General features: G+C 42.7%; 2 protein-coding genes across 2 annotated transcripts; one reads left to right on the top strand and one right to left on the bottom strand.

Moving 5' to 3' along the window:
- Positions 1-3,052: 3,052 nt before the first annotated feature.
- klf9 (Kruppel-like factor 9) lies at positions 3,053-6,460 on the top strand. Its single transcript, XM_052067490.1, has 2 exons — positions 3,053-3,749; positions 4,724-6,460. The coding sequence occupies exons 1-2, from the start codon at positions 3,449-3,451 to the stop codon at positions 5,002-5,004; spliced, it is 582 nt and encodes a 193-aa protein (XP_051923450.1). The 5' UTR covers positions 3,053-3,448; the 3' UTR covers positions 5,005-6,460.
- A 2,552-nt stretch (positions 6,461-9,012) lies between these two features.
- fam219ab (family with sequence similarity 219 member Ab) lies at positions 9,013-16,384 on the bottom strand. Its single transcript, XM_052067491.1, has 6 exons — positions 16,084-16,384; positions 14,963-15,062; positions 13,533-13,638; positions 12,997-13,077; positions 12,869-12,923; positions 9,013-11,470 (listed from the first exon to the last, which is right to left on the bottom strand). Exons 1-6 carry the CDS (start codon positions 16,147-16,149, stop codon positions 11,312-11,314), a joined length of 567 nt encoding a protein of 188 aa, XP_051923451.1. The 5' UTR covers positions 16,150-16,384; the 3' UTR covers positions 9,013-11,311.
- Positions 16,385-17,047: the final 663 nt, after the last annotated feature.

The raw sequence follows: 17,047 nt of genomic DNA on the forward strand, positions 1-17,047 counted from the left end.
AGAACTGAGTGGGACCTCTGTGGACCCACGGCCCATACTTTGCTGCGTGACAAAGCCATACCACCGACGCGCGCGCGTGTGTGTGTGTGTGTGTGTGTGTGTGTGTGTGTGTGTGTGTGTGTGTGTGTGTCAGGACATTATGTTCCCTTCTCAAGGACCACTGCGTTTTACACACACACACACACACCAACACACATTCCTCTTCGTTGCAGCGTGTGCTGACAGTCAACAAGCAACGTGATGACGACACACTCGTCTTCTTGACCCACATGTGCGCCTCACACAAAATCTGCGCCAGGAATTAAGGAAAAGGGGGAGGGGGGCGCAGTGAGATCGCCCGCCCCCTCCCCCTCCTCTTCCCAGGAACTATTTACAGCCTTGGAGGAAAAGGAGCGGGAGCAGGATGACCCAGGTTGCAAAGCGTAATTCCTAGAAGTCTGGGGCCGCCAAGGAAAAGGGGGCGGAGCTTTGGTGAGCTGCTTTCTGAAAGGAGGGAGACGAGTGCTCCATTTTCACTCAGATTGGTTGAAGAGGGCACGCTCAGTTAAAGCCGTAACTTTATTTTAAGTATTCTTTATTTTGTGACTGTGTTGATGACACTCTTACTCCCTTTAAGTGTAGGTTAGTGATAGCCTACAGCGCAGTACACTTAATGGCCATGTCATTTGTGCTGAGTGAAACCGAAGCAGTAAAAACCTCCTTTACGATTTTTTTCTTCTCCTTTCTCCGGGGTATTTAAACGCATCACAAAACGTCTGAAATGTGTGCACGCTTAAATATTACACAACCCCGTCATCTTGCATGGGTTTTTCTACGAATGTTCCCCACATGAAAGAACAACCCACCGTACTTGTTGAGCAACACAGCAGCCCCACCCCTCTGCGGCCTGCGCTGTATAGACGAGACCTTGAATGTATATTTTGCCTGTCAAACAAAACCAGCAGATCTTCCCCGCGCACGTGTTTGGGAATGCGTCCAATTCGTTATTAGGTCATGAATATTAACCACAGTATATCACAGCAGAAAATAACATACATATTATATTTGTATAAAATACGCACTTTTTTGATGTGTCATTTTTGTCAGTATTAAGTTCACTATTGTGGTTGGAATTTGCAGTGGTGTACAAGTCCTCGTCATAGGCAAGGTAAGATATTTTTATTTCTAAAGCACATTTCATAAACAAGGCAGTTAACTGTTTGTGCTTCACACAACCAAGAGCACAACACCGACAGCTAAAGACATTGAAAGGCAAAAGGAAGACGACAAAATGAGCTCACGAAGACCATTTAATCATTGATTTGAAGCCTCATTTCATGTATCTGCAATTTTTTAGTCATTCGAAATTTCCGAGGCTGTTAAGATTCTCAGTGGGGTGTCACATTTACTAGATATTTATTTTCACAATAAATCTCTTATTTGGCATTTCATTGGCTTGCACGTGTACCTAAAGTTTTGGCCAGCGACGGTCAGCATACACATGCCGGTGCAACTCAAACATTGTATGTATGTGCCATTCCGCACACATTTCCCAAATTGCAACACGAATCTGCATCTTGTGTGGCAGGGTCATGCTGTTGAAATGGAAGGACGTCCTGAACCAGTATCCTGTTTGTCCACATGATGACTCACAAACCCAGTCAGCAAATAGAATGTCACATCAATGCTAGTTGATGATTTGTTGGTGTCATTTCTTCTCTTAGCAGATTACATGTATTGGGATATTAAAAGAAGCATTTAGAGAAGGGGCAAAGTTCTTCTCGACCTGTAAACAAGAAAACAAGATGTCTGCCTCTATGCAGACTTAAGTCAAGTCATGTCATGTTGGAGAGCTAATTTGGGCTGAGCCCATCATAGCAGTTGTCTAGGATTACGTTTGAAAAATCAAACCATGTATCTATTTCCTGTCACAAATTTACAGGTCACGTGTATCTCATGATGTCATTGTAGCTGCTCAGGACGACAACCTATCATTGAACAGACATATCAAACAGGCCTCGGGTTATTTATGTAGTATTGGTGCATTCAAACCTATACGCTATTATGTAAGAGAGTATCATAGCAACCGCCACATACCACTAAAGTGCCACTGAATACATCAGCCAGACATCACTAAAATGTTGGTTAATGCATCATAATACTTCATTAGAACGCCTAGCTACTTATTTAATGCTGTTTATTACATCACCCCATCTCATAGGAACATGCAGACGCCATGATAACGTTGGTCAATGCAACACCACATCGCGCTTATAATGTTGGCGAATGCATCCTGATGTAGCATAGCAACCCCAGCGCTCACTATAGACAGTTATATCGACACTATGACCAACATCACACATGTACTTCTGGCTGGCAAGAGCACCACGTTTAACTTTTAGCTAGGTGAAAGGAGGTTGTACATATATGTAACTGGAATCAAGATGAGTCAGAATCAAATTGTTGATATCTTAAACTGGAGTTAGAGATATCTGGGATTACTTTGGCTGTCTGCACCTGAATTGTAGATAACCATAATGAGTAACTCCTACAAATGAATGGCAAAGTGACGTCATTGGTCGCAGGCCACAACAACTTTCAGGTTGACAACGCAAAGGTGAATCACTATCTGTATTCGAAAGGTCACAAGATATTGTGGATGAGAATTTTTACGTTTAAAATTTATATTATGACTAACTAGAAAGACTTGATTGAGATTTTTTTTTGAATGTGCATAGTCAAAACAAGTTTTTAGATGTTAAATATGTTTACCATATAAACCATGGTAATGCTGCTTGAATGAAAAATAAACTATTATTGATTTTTGTTGTTGAGTTTTTTAATGTATTCCTTAATACAATACAATATCGTAACATCTATTTTTGTGCAACTCCATAATTATATGCGTGTTATATCTGCTATGCGTTGAAGTCACGTTTTCCCAGTCAACAGTCGTACGAGAATGCGGCATATTTCAAATCCAGCCCCTTTCCGCCAACGTCGACCTCTGATTGGCTCACACGGCCCGGTCGCTGCCTCCCACGAATCGGCAAATCCCTAAAACAACGGGTCACGTTTCTCGTGGGCCAATGGGCGTCCAATTCCACGATGACGCCGAGGGTTCCGCGAAATTGTTTCTTGGGAGTGCGAGGACACAGAAGCAGCCAGGACAAGTTGTCGCGTGTGTGGAGGAGTATTCGATTAGATCTCGTGGAAGCCGTTGGAACGAAGAAATTGCCGGAGAATATAAGGACACAAGTTGTGCTTAACTCTGTTTATTGAATGCTTTTTAAAAATATTGTTTGAACGGCCCACTCTTTGCGATACAGATACAGTCACATTGACGCCGACACGTGCGTGGAAGATCAAACTCACCACCTCGCTCTGACCCTCTCCTCTTCACCGAGTGAGGATTGTTTTTTTTTTTTGCCACACTTCTCATCGTCGCCAGTACACTCTTGCAGCAGTCATGTCCGAGGTCTTTGCGGACCCCATCCCTGCGCGACCACCCGCGGACCGGACAGACGACGAGCTGAAAGACAGCCCGGAGAACCGAACTTTGCTGATGGTGGCGATGATTTTGTTGGACTTGAACAAATGTCGGCCCGACGCCGTGGAGAAGAAGGAGAAGGACACGCCGGCTGAGAGCAAGAGGAGGGCGGGGGAACCGCAGGAGTCATCTGAGAAGAGGCACCGCTGCCTATTCAGCGGCTGCGGCAAGATGTACGGAAAGTCGTCCCACCTTAAAGCTCATCTGAGGGTCCATACCGGTAAGTCTAACTCACCTGGTCGTTTATTTTATGTTTTACGGAACCGCCCTTTCATCAGTACATCTATTGTTGACGCGACTGCTTAAATGGGTACACGACGCCATGAAGTGACGCTAATGCGTCGCGATATAAAGATTCGTGAGCGCATGTCGTGACATTGGGGGTGGTCGTGCCCCCCTCCCCCCCAAAAAAACCGATAACTAAGAATATGAAGCATCGTGTTCAGCAAGTGGGGGGAGGAGGAAGTGGTGGTAGTATGTGTGTGTGTGTGCGTCCGCGCGTGGGTATATGGGGGTGTGTGCCACAGTCTAGAAACATTCTGTACTCTCCCTTCCCTCCAAAAGACAATGTTAAACAAATTTGTAAAACAGCAAAACCAACATTAAACAAAGCCACACTCAAAGGCCCCGCCTCTCTCCGAACCGCTACTACCGCCTACGTCATCCGCCCGCCCTCGTGCGCCTTGTTGTCAACAAGAGGAAACACGTGGTCGAGTGGCGCACGTGGCGGGGGAGGAGACTGATTGGTTTTCTTACTTTTTTTTTAGACGCTCATGGCTGTTATCGTGACTCACTTGTTCTAAAACCAACGTGTTCTGATTTTGTTCTGAGAAAACACGCCCGCGCACACACACACTTCCTCAAATTTTTGTTTATGCCCTAAGACGGATCAAACCGTACTTTGCCTGCTCGTCAATAGCTTCATCCATTATTATTTGTTTGTTTTTATTGCATTTTCAAGAAGCAAAACAAAAAAAACACTATATAAGAACTTACTGTGATATTAGATTTTGGCTTAATTTCTACATGTTTCTTGCATTATGAAATCACAACGCGCATTGAAAACAAAGTTAGGCTCATCCCACAAGTGAGCTATTTTATTTCAGGTCAGGCCCGTGGGCTTCTCATGTGGTTCTTGAGGGGGGGTAACCGTTGCCCTCTGCTCAAAAAAACTTCTCCCATGTTCTTCCTCAGGCGAACGTCCGTTTGAGTGCAACTGGCCGGCCTGTGGCAAGAAGTTCTCCCGCTCAGACGAGCTGACCCGCCACTACCGCACGCACACTGGCGAGAAACGCTTCACTTGTCCGCTGTGTGATAAGTGCTTCATGAGGAGCGACCACTTGACCAAGCACGCCCGCCGCCACGCCGGCTTTCATCCCAGCATGCTCCAGGGTGCCGGCTCTGCCAAGAGACGCCGCAGCTCCGTCTCGATGTCGTCGTCCGACTCCGGAGACCAAAGTCCTCAGGGGGTCTAAAATGGAGGCCAACACACACACAAACATGGACACACCCACTTGTGTGCCTCCCTTATTATTGTGGAGGTTTTCTCACTGTTGAACTTCTGTTCCAATGTGACAGGTATTTATAAAAAAAAACATTCTTGTCAGGTTGACTTGTTTCCAATAGAGTTTTTAGTACTAGTGTTTTTTTAAACAAACAATATAACATCAGGCTGTGCAATGGAATCGTGGTTATTTGACTGCCTTGTAGTTCTGAGGTTCATGACATTCTCTCAATTGTCCCAAAGATGAGAATGTGAATGATTATTTGTGATATTATATACCTTACTCTAATTTTATATACCATTGTCAGCAACACAATGTTCAGTCTGTGAACACGTGTCTGCTCCACTTCATGACTGAAAGAGAACGAATATTAAAGACATGTTTATACGGTAAGGATAATGCGTATGTACAATAGAACAGTATTACTATGTACATAGAGGGTAGATGGATTATTTAGCCTTTAGTTATTAGCGAGAAATGAGACGATTTAGCCAATTACAAAGTTACTTCATATGAAGAAACGTGAAATATGCATAAACCTGCCTAATCAATGCTTGAAGAATACCTTGACGAGACTTACAGTAGCTAACGCAAACTTTGTGCCAAATGTTAAGTTCAGCAGTCATGACGAACAAACTTGTCTTCTTCACTTGAGGACTGTGCCTTGTGGAGGCCCGCCCCTCCTCGCCACGAACAAAACGGATATTTATCATCGTTAAATTGTTCACACTAATATTCAGCAATGTCGAGTGAATATTAAGTGAGTTGCCTCAAGACCAACAGTGCCAGTCAGGCGCTGTACACTTGACTTCTTTTGTCCGCATGTTGTACTTTTCATGTATTTCATTTCAGGGATGTTTCCATGAACATTTTGCACCTCCTAGTGGTGATGTTGAAGCACAACATGTCACTTTTGTATCTGCTGGGACTCTTGAGTTCAGAAATCAATTCCATCTTGTAGCATATGTCTTTGTATTTATTGGGGACACTGTGTTTTTCTTTTTCATATTTTTATGTCATTAATGAGGCCGAGAGGGGGCTCCAATCCACTACACGAGCCATATATATATATTGTAAAGCAAAGCAATGCTTAGAGTTAAGATTTCTTTTCCTGTTTTTTGACAGCTGTGATTCTGTGTTGGTGCCTTTCAGGTTGAAGCCTTTATGATGCTACTGCAATGTAATGAGAGTCATTGCAGACCCTGTTTTTAATGCATTAGCCATAGCAATGTAATAATTAAGGCGTGACATTTTAACATTAAAAAGAATGTGCTTTCTAATGTTGTGCAATTCTATATAAATGCTCACCTGATCTGACAATCTACTACAATCTATTCCCGGCTTTATGTAGTACTTTTCAATTGGGCCATGTGCAGCGTTTAGAGGAAGGGATGAAAAGAAAGCGTTAAAAACAAAATGAAGGTGAGACTTTTTGTTTTTAAGACGAATTTGCAGTCCTCTTTTGGACTCCACTTTAGCAAGCTCACCAGTCAGCAAAGGCATCTGGCCCGGATTCGGCATGAAGCTGGCACAGCTGGCCTTGAGTCGGCACTGGCATATTGCATGTGGGCCGAACACGGTTTGCTAGAGTAAGGCGTTTTTGACCGAAAAAAACGACCATGTATAGTAAGGCGTTTTTGACAGAAAAAAACCCGACAATTTTTAGGAAGGCGTTTTTAGCCGAAAAAAACCAACCATGTATAGTAAGGCCGTTTTAGCCGAAAAAAAGACAATGTATAGTAAGGCCTTTTTAGCCGAAAAAAAAGACCATGTATAGTACGGCGTTTTTAGCCGAAAAAAATGACCATGTATAGTAAGGCGTTTTTGACCGAAAAAACGACCATTTATAGTAAGGCGTTTTTAGCCGAAAAAAAGACCATGTATAGTAAGGCGTTTTTGACCGAAAAAAACAACCATGTATAGTAAGGCGTTTTTGACCGAAAAAAACGACAATTTTTAGTAAGGCATTTTTAGCCGAAAAAAAACGACCATGTATATTAAGGCATTTTTGGACGAAATTTTTAGCCGAAAAAAACGACCATGTATAGTCAAGCGTTTTTAGCTAAAAAAAACGACAATATATAGCAAGCCGTTTTTAACCGAAAAAAAACGACCATGTATAGTAAGGCGTTTTTGACCGAAAAAACCGACCATGTATAGTAAGGAATTTTTGGACGAAATTTTTAGCCGAAAAAAACGGCTGGATAGTCAAGCGTTTTTAGCCAAAAAAAACGACAATATATAGCAAGCCGTTTTTAGCCAAAAAAAACGACAATATATAGCAAGCCGTTTTTAACCGAAAAAAACGACCATGTATAGTAAGGCGTTTTTGACCAAAAAAAACGACCGTGTATAGTAAGGCGTTTTTAGGCATGGTCGTCTTTTTCCCGGCTAAAAACGCCTTACTACACGGTTGTTTTTTTCGGCTAAAAACGCCTTATTGTACATGGTCGTTGTTTATGTCTAAAAACGCCTTTCTATACATGGTCATTTTTTTCGGCTAAAAACGCCTTACTTCACATGTTTTTTTTTTCGGCTAAAAACGCCTTACTATACGTGGTCGTTTTTTTTGGCGAAAAACACCTTACTTTACATGGTTTTATTTTTATTTTTTTTGTTAAAACGCCTTACTATTTATGGTCGGTTTTTCCGGCTCAAAACACCTTACTATTACATCGTCGTTTTTTTCGGCTCAAAACACCTTACTATTCATGGTTGTTTTTTTTTTCTTCGAAAAACGCCTTACTACACATGGTCATTTTTTTGTTCAAAAACACCTTACTAGACATGGTCATTTTTTTCCGACTAAAAACGCCTTAGTACACATGGCCTTTTTTTTCGTCTAAAAATGCATTACTATACACGGTCGTTTTTTTCGGCTAAAAACACGTTACTATACATGGTCTTTTTTTTTATTGGGTTTCAGACCAGGACATTGATGTCACAATCAAAAGATGGCTACATCTGGCTCCTGATCGGGATGTTGACAGGAAGGAGAGCATGAGAAGAAAAGAGGACATGGAGAGCGCAACAATTTGATGGACAGAAAAATACCGTTCAAGAGTAAGCTGCATTCCAATTTGGACTTTGTGTTCACTGTTAAATGAAAAAAAGTGCATTTTTTCCAGTGTGGTATGTGGCGTTATATGTGAGGTTCACAAATTATGACAATAAACATATTTTTATAACAGTCGTTTTTGAGACTTATTTTTAATGTGGGTCAAATATGGGTCATGAAAGATGTTCGTTCGTTGAGGTTGAATTCAGGCTGATATCAGGAACCTGTTCTGGACCAGCGCCGGGCCGGAGTAGGGCCAGATATGGTTTTACAATGCAGCTCAGATCTGGGCCGAATGCGGCCCACATCATGGATTCCAGACGTGGGCCACTGCAGGACCGTCATTCATTGAGGTATGTGGGCCGTGTCTGCCCCAGAGCTGGGCCAGACCAATTTTGCAGACTGGGTAGTTAGCTGCAAGCTAGCTTGTTTGTTTTGTTCGCTTGTTGGCTTTGCAAGTCCCTATAAAGTGAAAGGGAATGTCTTGTAAATCTGACACACCACAAATGAGTGTTTTTAAAAACTCAGCTCAATTTAATTACCGGTAATTAAAAAAATTATTGGAATAAGCTCCAAAATGAAAAATCAACGTGCACTCAACTTTGAAACTTTTTTTTTTGCGAATCGGTTCATGTTTATGCCACTTCAGGATGCCATTTTTCTTTTATTTAAATATATTGAGTATTTAACCCACCTTCCACCTGTGAATTTCATGTAAATACTAAGCACCGTTTTAATGGCGGTGCATTCTAATTCCAATACTCATAAAGATTATGGCCCATGAAAAATGAATTAGATGTGTGGACTATACATAAAAGGCATGTATGACCTGTACCACAAGGTTCTGCTTCTAATAAACTCAAGTAACGTCCTTTTATCGCTGTCGAAGAGCAGTGACAAAAATGAAAGCGATGGTCGGGTTAACGTTCTATTAGCTGTGTGTTTATTTGTTTTCATAGACCACACGTAACAATAACAACGTTAAATACTATAATGGGAGTGTTTATAAAACCAAAATGATTCTAAGAGAAAAAAAATCATCAAAAATCAATCAAAAAAAAAAGTTACACCAGCTTTATTAAAGTAACTCCTCATGGCAACATCATCGCAAAAAATAATAAACATATTGTTTGCTTGTTTGTACTTAAGGCAACTCTAACTGCAAATAATCAGTTCATTTAAGGGAGCTAGGTCAGTCACTGAAGCCGCAAGACCCACAATTTCCCACCGACTATTCACATTGGCATGGTGCTTATGTACAGTACATGCATGCATGTATGTGTGCAAAGGCAGGAGTCAAATCCTTTTTGCGCCTCATGATGGACACTAGAAAATGTACGAACCTTTAAACCTTTTTGACATGAAATACTGTACTTTGTCCTTTGTCCTCATGCCTTCTAACCAAAAAGAGCAATCTCCCTTTTCATGCGTTTTTTTTTCCTACTTCAGGGGAAAAAACAGTATCGCAGCTGTGCAAAACAACAGGCCCGAAAAGGTGAAAATAACGTGTGCAAATTGAAATGATACAACCCATAACATGCTGGGAAGGGGAGAAATGAAATGTGCAATCGTTCCTCCTGAACTTCTGTTTTTCAAGTTACTGTATCTCATCCAGTGATCATAATTCAGTTTGCGCTTCAACCGTGTCCCTACATTCATCCCTAAAGCCTGTCAGGATACATTCGAAGCCAGTAGGACAGAGGACTGGATGAGGATGGCGGGGCGGGGGGGGGGGGGGGGGGGGGGGGGGGGGGGGGGGGAAGTGGCCCGCGCTGTGCTACATCGCAACCTTGTACAGTACAATATTACAGTACTTGGAGCGCCAAGACTGCAGTGGTTTGCCTCATCAACACGCAGCAATTAAATTCAGGACAACAAAAACAGCACAACGGTAGTTACACATGGAAACCATATTTTAGGTAAGTGGAGCCGTTGAGTCAGCAATATCATCATCATCATCACTGTTTTAAAATCATGTTGAGGGGAAAGTGCATGTCCTACCATAGGAGGAAAACACCGGCATTCATATCTTGTGTATCGATACAGTATATACTCTACATACACAGTCGTCAGAAAAAGCTAGGGATATTCAGCTTTGGGGTGAAATTTCAGGATAAAACTCAATAGCAATATCACCTCTACAGCGGGACTTATATTGAAGCGCTCTAAACTCTTAAATGTAAACGTCCAAATGTTCAAAGACCGAATGCCACCGAGGCTGACCAAGGCAGTATTTTACAATATTCCAGTGTAGTTCTAATTCATACCTGTGGCTAAAAAGTGAAGCGCGGAGAGTCTCTGTTGCATAAGTACAGTCAGTAAATGGGGCTATACTTGAAAAAGGAAGTATATATGTGGCGCTTTTAAACGATGCGCTCCCAATAAAAACAGCAGGGGGTGCAGTTTTTTCCATTCCAGCATGTTCGTTATTTGTGCGAGAGTCGGTATGTGGCTGCGAGTTAGCCACTGTGTTTGTTTTCACAATAGTCCAGCGCGGTCGCATTTAGCACTGTCACTCGCTGTGCAAAAACAAAGAGCAGAACAGCTGATTATTAAAAAAACTAAAACAATTCCAATAATTTCTCCTTCTATGCATTTCTGTGACTTCGCCGGTCTTTCCGTTTCCACCTGCCGATGCTGCTCAGTGGTCGTAGAGCATTCTGTTTGAAGCCAGGCAACGGCCAGCTACTGCTGATCAAATTTTGGCCGTCATCTGGGTTTCAGAATATCAAAATGTGAACAGCTCGTTGAAGAGGCCTGTTAAAATATTTCGAATTGAACCAGGATACGTTTTAGTGCATTCAAAGAACGAACAATTGTGAATTATGCCGTGTCTGCTTTTTGTTTGAAAACGGCAAGTTCGGCAAAAACCACGGAAACAACGAACAGTTGGAAGGGCATGCAAAAGTTTTAAGGAGTTTTAGCAGGCAGATGAAATTGAAAAGTTATCCTGCACTTGAGTTACATCCTTAAATTTCACGGAAAGCCCAATGTCGCTAACTCTCTGTGACTCGTGTATATTGACTCTCTTTATCTTTTGCCTTCTCGCAGTTTTAAGCAAAACGTACTATGAATGAATGGATTGGTCATTCCTATTCTAGCACATTTGAGTCGGTTATATATTTTCTACCGGTGTGTCACCGCTGTCACTCTAGACAACAAAGAAAACTGATGAGGAGATGAACATCGGGGTTGCACTGCGCTCAGAAACGGGGCGGGCTACTGGATGTGACAGGTAGTGGAGGGTGTCGCCTGGCAGCAAATGCAAGTCGGGTTGACTGACTTGGGCAGGATCAGGTCCAGGTCCTCGTCGTCCGGTATCTCATCCAAGCGGTACCCGTCCTTCAGCAGCTGGATGTTGAGATCTTGGTTGATTTGCTGCAAGAGATGCAAGTTGTGCTCAAGTGCTTTACAATTACAGTGGTACCACAACTGAGAAAATTAATATGTTCTGGAAGAAAGTTCTTCACTAGAAACGTTTGGAAGTAGAGACGCGTTTTCCATGTAAACGCCCTAATCCGTTCCAAGCTGCCCAAAATTCTGACATAAATGTTTTACGAGGCATAAAAATGCATCAAAATATTCATTCATTTATTCATTCATTCAACTTCCGAGCCGCTTGATCCTCACTAGGGTCGCGCGGGGTGCTGGGGCCTATCCCAGCTGTCCTCGGGCAGTAGGCGAGCGACACCCTGAATCGGTTGCCAGCCAATCGCAGGGCACACAGAAACGAACAACCATTCGCACTCACAATCACACCTAGGGACAATTTAGAGCGTCCAATCAGCCTGCCACGCATGTTTTTGGAATGTGGGAGGAAACCGGAGCACCCGGAGAAAACCCACGCAGGCCCGGGGAGAACATGCAAACTCCACACAGGGAGGCCGGAGCTGGAATCGAACCCGGTACCTCTGCACTGTGAAGCCGACGTGCTAACCACTGGACTACCGGGCCGCCCCTGCATCAAAATATGTCACAAATATATGTTACAATTAGATTATTGCACAATATAATGAGAGTTGTGCATGTAAAACAAAGAATAAAGAGTAAAAATGATGGTTATCGTTTTTTTTTTGCCCTCTTTGGTTCGTGTTCTGTCTCAGAAGAGGTTTTTGCCTGGTGTTTTGTAAAGAACTGATCCAAGGACGTTTGTAAACATCAGCATAGTAAGCATATCTATCCATCTACACACCCACAGACCCCTACGGTAGAGGTCCCGCTTAGCCAATGGGATGCCAGGATGATGTGAGGTAATAGCCAATGGCAGAGCGGCAATAAGTGTGTTGCGTTCAGGAAACTCGGAGCTGCGAGTAGCAGCCCATACTGTATTTTTTTTTTCCCTTTCACATCTTGAAATGTCTTTTGGAACAAGAGGCAATATTTTCCTGTTGAGACGTTTCGTAACTTGAAAATTTCATATGACGAGATGTTCGTAAGTAGAGGTACCTGTATATAGAGATAACATTTCCCAATTTATGCTCATAAGTTTAAGTTTCTAGTCTTGGCAGATGCTAAAGAAAGCGCTCACATTTCCAACGTGCCCGTATTTTATTTGAATATACTTCTGCGACTGATGAGAGTAATGAGATGACGACGCGGAAACTCAGCATCTCCCTCCCTCCTCAACCAAAAATTCTCATCATTTTGTTGCCACAGTGCACGCCGAGACCGAAAGTCGAAATGACACGACGGCGTTTTACTCACAGGTCCGCTAACCATTTCTTGCGGATCAAGATCCAAACGCGAACGGCGTCCATTTGCAAGACTACGACTCACCTCGGCAGAGGAGTATCCCGACGACGAGTATCTTGACATGTCGAAGTCATCGTCACTAAACAGGAGCAGCGGTATGAAACGTGGCCTCGATTTGCAACACGAATAGGGAGATCGTGGACGGAGCTTACCTGTCTGTGTCGAGCGCAACCAGGGGCTTCTCATCCGGACTCTGGTCTAACGAGGAATAGCCTTTATTGGGCACTACCAACCTGTTAGCAAGAAGCGGATATAATAGCGAGATGATGGGGATTCATCAAGAAGAAGCTTGCGGGCAGAACATGATGATGGGAGGAGGCGGAATATCGGACGCATCAACAACAAAATATCGGATAAGACAGTGAGCGAGAAGGCAGACGGAACGGGCGGCGTCACGGAAACCTTCAATCAATGAAAACAACTTCCTCCTAAGAGCCCATATGACAGGCCCACATAATGGATGTGAGATTGCATCACTAAAACTCAAGGAAGCGCGTCTCATAGCGGAAAGATGAGAGCACATTCGCACAAACCAGCAGCTCCGATTCGTAAAAAAAAAAAAAAAAAAAAAAAATCAAATAAATAAGAGCCAAGATTGTCATAACATATTAACAGTGACTCCTCCCAAGTTATGAAGCGGTGAACTCGACAGAGCCCCAAATTTTCCCATCATTGGCGTTCTGCTCACCGCGTTCTGGCCATGACGTTGTTCTTCTTGGGCTGATTGTTGACTGGGCTGCCCACGCCGTTGCCGTTCTTCAATGAGCCTTTCCTGGCCAGCTCTCTCTGTTTCTCTGCGCAACAGAAACACAACATCGCTTTCAAAAGACGTCTAATGAGTACTGAAGGTCAGCGCGCTTGGCTTGGCTTGTCGCACGCGCTTCTCCAGCTTCCAACATCAAGCGTTGGTCTTTTTACAGACTTGAAATGTTTCTCCTCTGCCCTTGTGTAACTACTCACAAGCTGAATAAGATTAGCATAATTAAAATGAGCGCTCATCAGGAAGTGTGATGATGAGAAAAGGAAATTGGGTTTCATTTCTCTTGTGACGCTGTGAATCATACATAAAAATCATTTTCACCATCAGAGGAACCTTGGGAAGTCACTATTCACTATTTTTTTTTCATTCTGATTACGTAATATTGCCTAATATTTTAAGCAGCAAATTCATTTACCCGTTTTTGTCCATCTCAGGGGGCGGCCATTTTGCCACTTTCTGTCAACTGAAAATGACTTCACAGTTGGGCTCAGGTAAGGACCAATCACAGCTCACTTGTTTTCTGAAGCTGAGCTATGATTGGTAGCTAGCTACCGGAGCCCTGAGAAACTGTGGCAAAATGGCCGCCCATTGAGATAGACAAAAACGTGGATTTTACTGCTTAACTCTTATTCCACAAACATAATATTAATCAGAATGCTGTATTTAGACCGGTGGAGCTGCATAGAACATATTATTGTAAAGACATTTTTGGGTTTGGCTCCCTCTCCAATATTTTCAGACAAGCGATAAAATGTTTTCTGAAGCGTTAGACGCCTCCCAAAATGGCAACAAGATTGAGCTTGTTGAGAAAATCGAGGCACACAATCAGATGCGGAAATATTTTGCTTACACAGATGGCAGTTCGAGAAAGCTGAAAGATAGTACAAACGATGTCTGCAAAAGCCTGAACAACCTCATTAAAACGGATGAAGGAGCGAAAGGTTAGCATGGGCGATGCATTTGAACCACTTCCCTTCGAAAAGAAGTGACAGTTATTTTGTGACAAGCAAAACTGGTTGCATTTGCTGAGAAAATCCATCAATAGTGTTGTTTGGAGCAGTTCAGAGCCAACCTTTTCCAATTTCAGGTTCTCATTTATTGGCTCTCATTAACGGTATCTCGAATCCAACCAGTGAGCGAAATGTCTGTGACGTTGCAGTTGCTCAATTGGTTTATTTCAAAGGTCACTGAATAATCAAGCTTGCGTCCTAAAAAAAATTGGATTAGGGTTGAGACAATTGGATACGACAAAATAGATTTTTATAGAAACTCAACCATCACTGGATTACATTGAGGCTAAGGTAAAACAAAAACAAGATACAAACATGATGATATCAAGCCATACTTTCAATTCTCACCGATTTTAACCTGCAGGGGGGAAGGCTTGTAGTTGATTGTGACGGGTTCGCCCTCTCTGTTGCCTGAATCGGCCTCCGAGGCCGTGGACAAGGCTGGGTCCTGGCAACATACGGCCAAAAAAGATGCATCCGTCAATAGTTAGCATGTCTGGATGAAATGTCCCTTTTTTGGGGGTTCAGTTAAGGCTGGAGAACTGAACAAAGTCGAATCAACATCGCAATATAGTGGAACACAATACAATACAATTTTCAAATCAAAAGGGCCTGCATAATTTGGGTTACATAGTCATGCATATTTACTTCATAAAATAGTGTCTAGACAAGTTCAGTGCTTCAGTAGTAGAGTCCAACATGAGACGTGAAAATTTCAAGTGATGAAGCCACAGATGTGGTGAAACACGCACGAAGCACGAAGAGATCAGATAACACCGACTTGTCTTTCATTGATGTACACACTTATTTTGTTTTCTTTGGGGCACCTTTAATTTTGATATACGTATGTAACCAAGCAGATCATGGAGAATCCAAGGGAAGCGAAAACACATACATATACCGTGTACATTACACTGCACATGAGTCATGACGTAAAAATACAAATGGGCCACCGTGTGGAGTCTGTGGACTGCAATCACCTCCCCGGCCCCACTTACAAAGCACGTAGCTCAACTGCCCCTTCCTCTCACACACTCACACGCACACCTACACACTATTGCCCATCATATTTTAAGTCCAAAATCATCAACTCCAATACAGGCCGGAATAACTTGCTGCGTTAATGCTGATCTTGTGGCTTCTGGGTGAGGATGATGATGATGATGAGGAGGAAGAGGACGTGACGATTGCGGCTCGCTTACACATCCCGATGGACGGAGGAACGCAACTCATATATGAATTTTTACCATAAAACATCTCATTCTCACTTTCACATTGTGACAAAAACAACCGTTTGACACATCCGCTCGTTCACGCTACATTTACCGGTACCAGAACGCATCTCGTGTGCACAGCAAGGCCACGCGCATTTCCAATCAGATGGTAAATGTGCTTCTCTCTTTTTGCGGATAAAATATTTTCTGAACAAACCACACATGAAAACAACATGACAATAATGGTGTTTTTACCAGCGGCTGCATCTCTCCTTCCTGCACGGCATTGGGCACTTGGAATCTGTCGATCTCCTCCATCATGCCACCTCGTTTTGGCCCAACAAGACGACGCAGCCCACGACCAGATCGCGTTTGGAAGGTGACGTTCGTGGGGTTCCGATCAGACGTGAAATAATACTAACCCCTGCGCTCCCGCGAAGTCGAGCTTCATCCCAGCTGGTGCTAACGTCGACGGTGGTGATGATGGGGTGACCGCTGGGCCACCACCCACTTCCGGATAGGTTGGGCCAAGATGAGGACCCGGAAGCCGGCAGAGGATCTCTACACTTTCACATTAATCAGGAGCTTTCGAGAAAGATTATATATTATGGAAATATTTATATTAAACCAATTGGTATTGATAATTAATTTGGGACTTAATTCGAAATAATTGAGACGATAAAAATAATTTCCGTCCCGAGTTTTCATTCAGTAATGCAAATGCTTTGTTCCTCAAAGAAGCAATTCAAAAGACAATTAAAGTTGAATATGAGATGACATTACGATTGGTACCTGATTCAACGCACACGCACGCACGTACTGTATTTTATTTTACCTTTAATGACGATACAAAGTAATAATATCAGACCACCGCTTTTCATTAGATATCTGTCAATAGTATTATTATCCTTTTTGGTTGTTTCAGACTGGCTCACACACTGGTGTGTAATTCTTTCCATTTTGTGTAAGTTTTACTGCGAACTTCAATTAAGAACAGGGAACAGTACCAGCACGGATACCGACACTTGTATATAACTAGTAATTCAAAGTTTTATATTAAATCAGAAATACGTTATACGAAACTATTTAATGAACAAAAACAGTAGAACCGTTTCTCCAAATGCCAAGATGCTCTCACAAGTTGTCATACCGAGAGTGCTGATGCAAGGAAGATTCACAAAAAAATGTAATGGAATACGTCATAATTTGCCCAGACAGC

Source organism: Hippocampus zosterae, chromosome 6, assembly GCF_025434085.1.
Source record: "Hippocampus zosterae strain Florida chromosome 6, ASM2543408v3, whole genome shotgun sequence".
Taxonomy (NCBI): domain Eukaryota; kingdom Metazoa; phylum Chordata; class Actinopteri; order Syngnathiformes; family Syngnathidae; genus Hippocampus; species Hippocampus zosterae.

Coding starts and splice junctions, on each gene's coding strand:
- klf9 (XM_052067490.1), top strand. CDS start 3,449: ATGTCCGAGGTCTTTGCGGACCCCATCCCTGCGCGACCACCCGCGGAC. Junction 3,750..4,723: donor TCATCTGAGGGTCCATACCG/GTAAGTCTAACT, acceptor GTTCTTCCTCAG/GCGAACGTCCGTTTGAGTGC.
- fam219ab (XM_052067491.1), bottom strand. CDS start 16,149: ATGATGGAGGAGATCGACAGATTCCAAGTGCCCAATGCCGTGCAGGAA. Junction 15,063..16,083: donor AAGGAGAGATGCAGCCGCTG/GTAAAAACACCA, acceptor GTATGTTGCCAG/GACCCAGCCTTGTCCACGGC. Junction 13,078..13,532: donor AACGTCATGGCCAGAACGCG/GTGAGCAGAACG, acceptor TCTTGCTAACAG/GTTGGTAGTGCCCAATAAAG.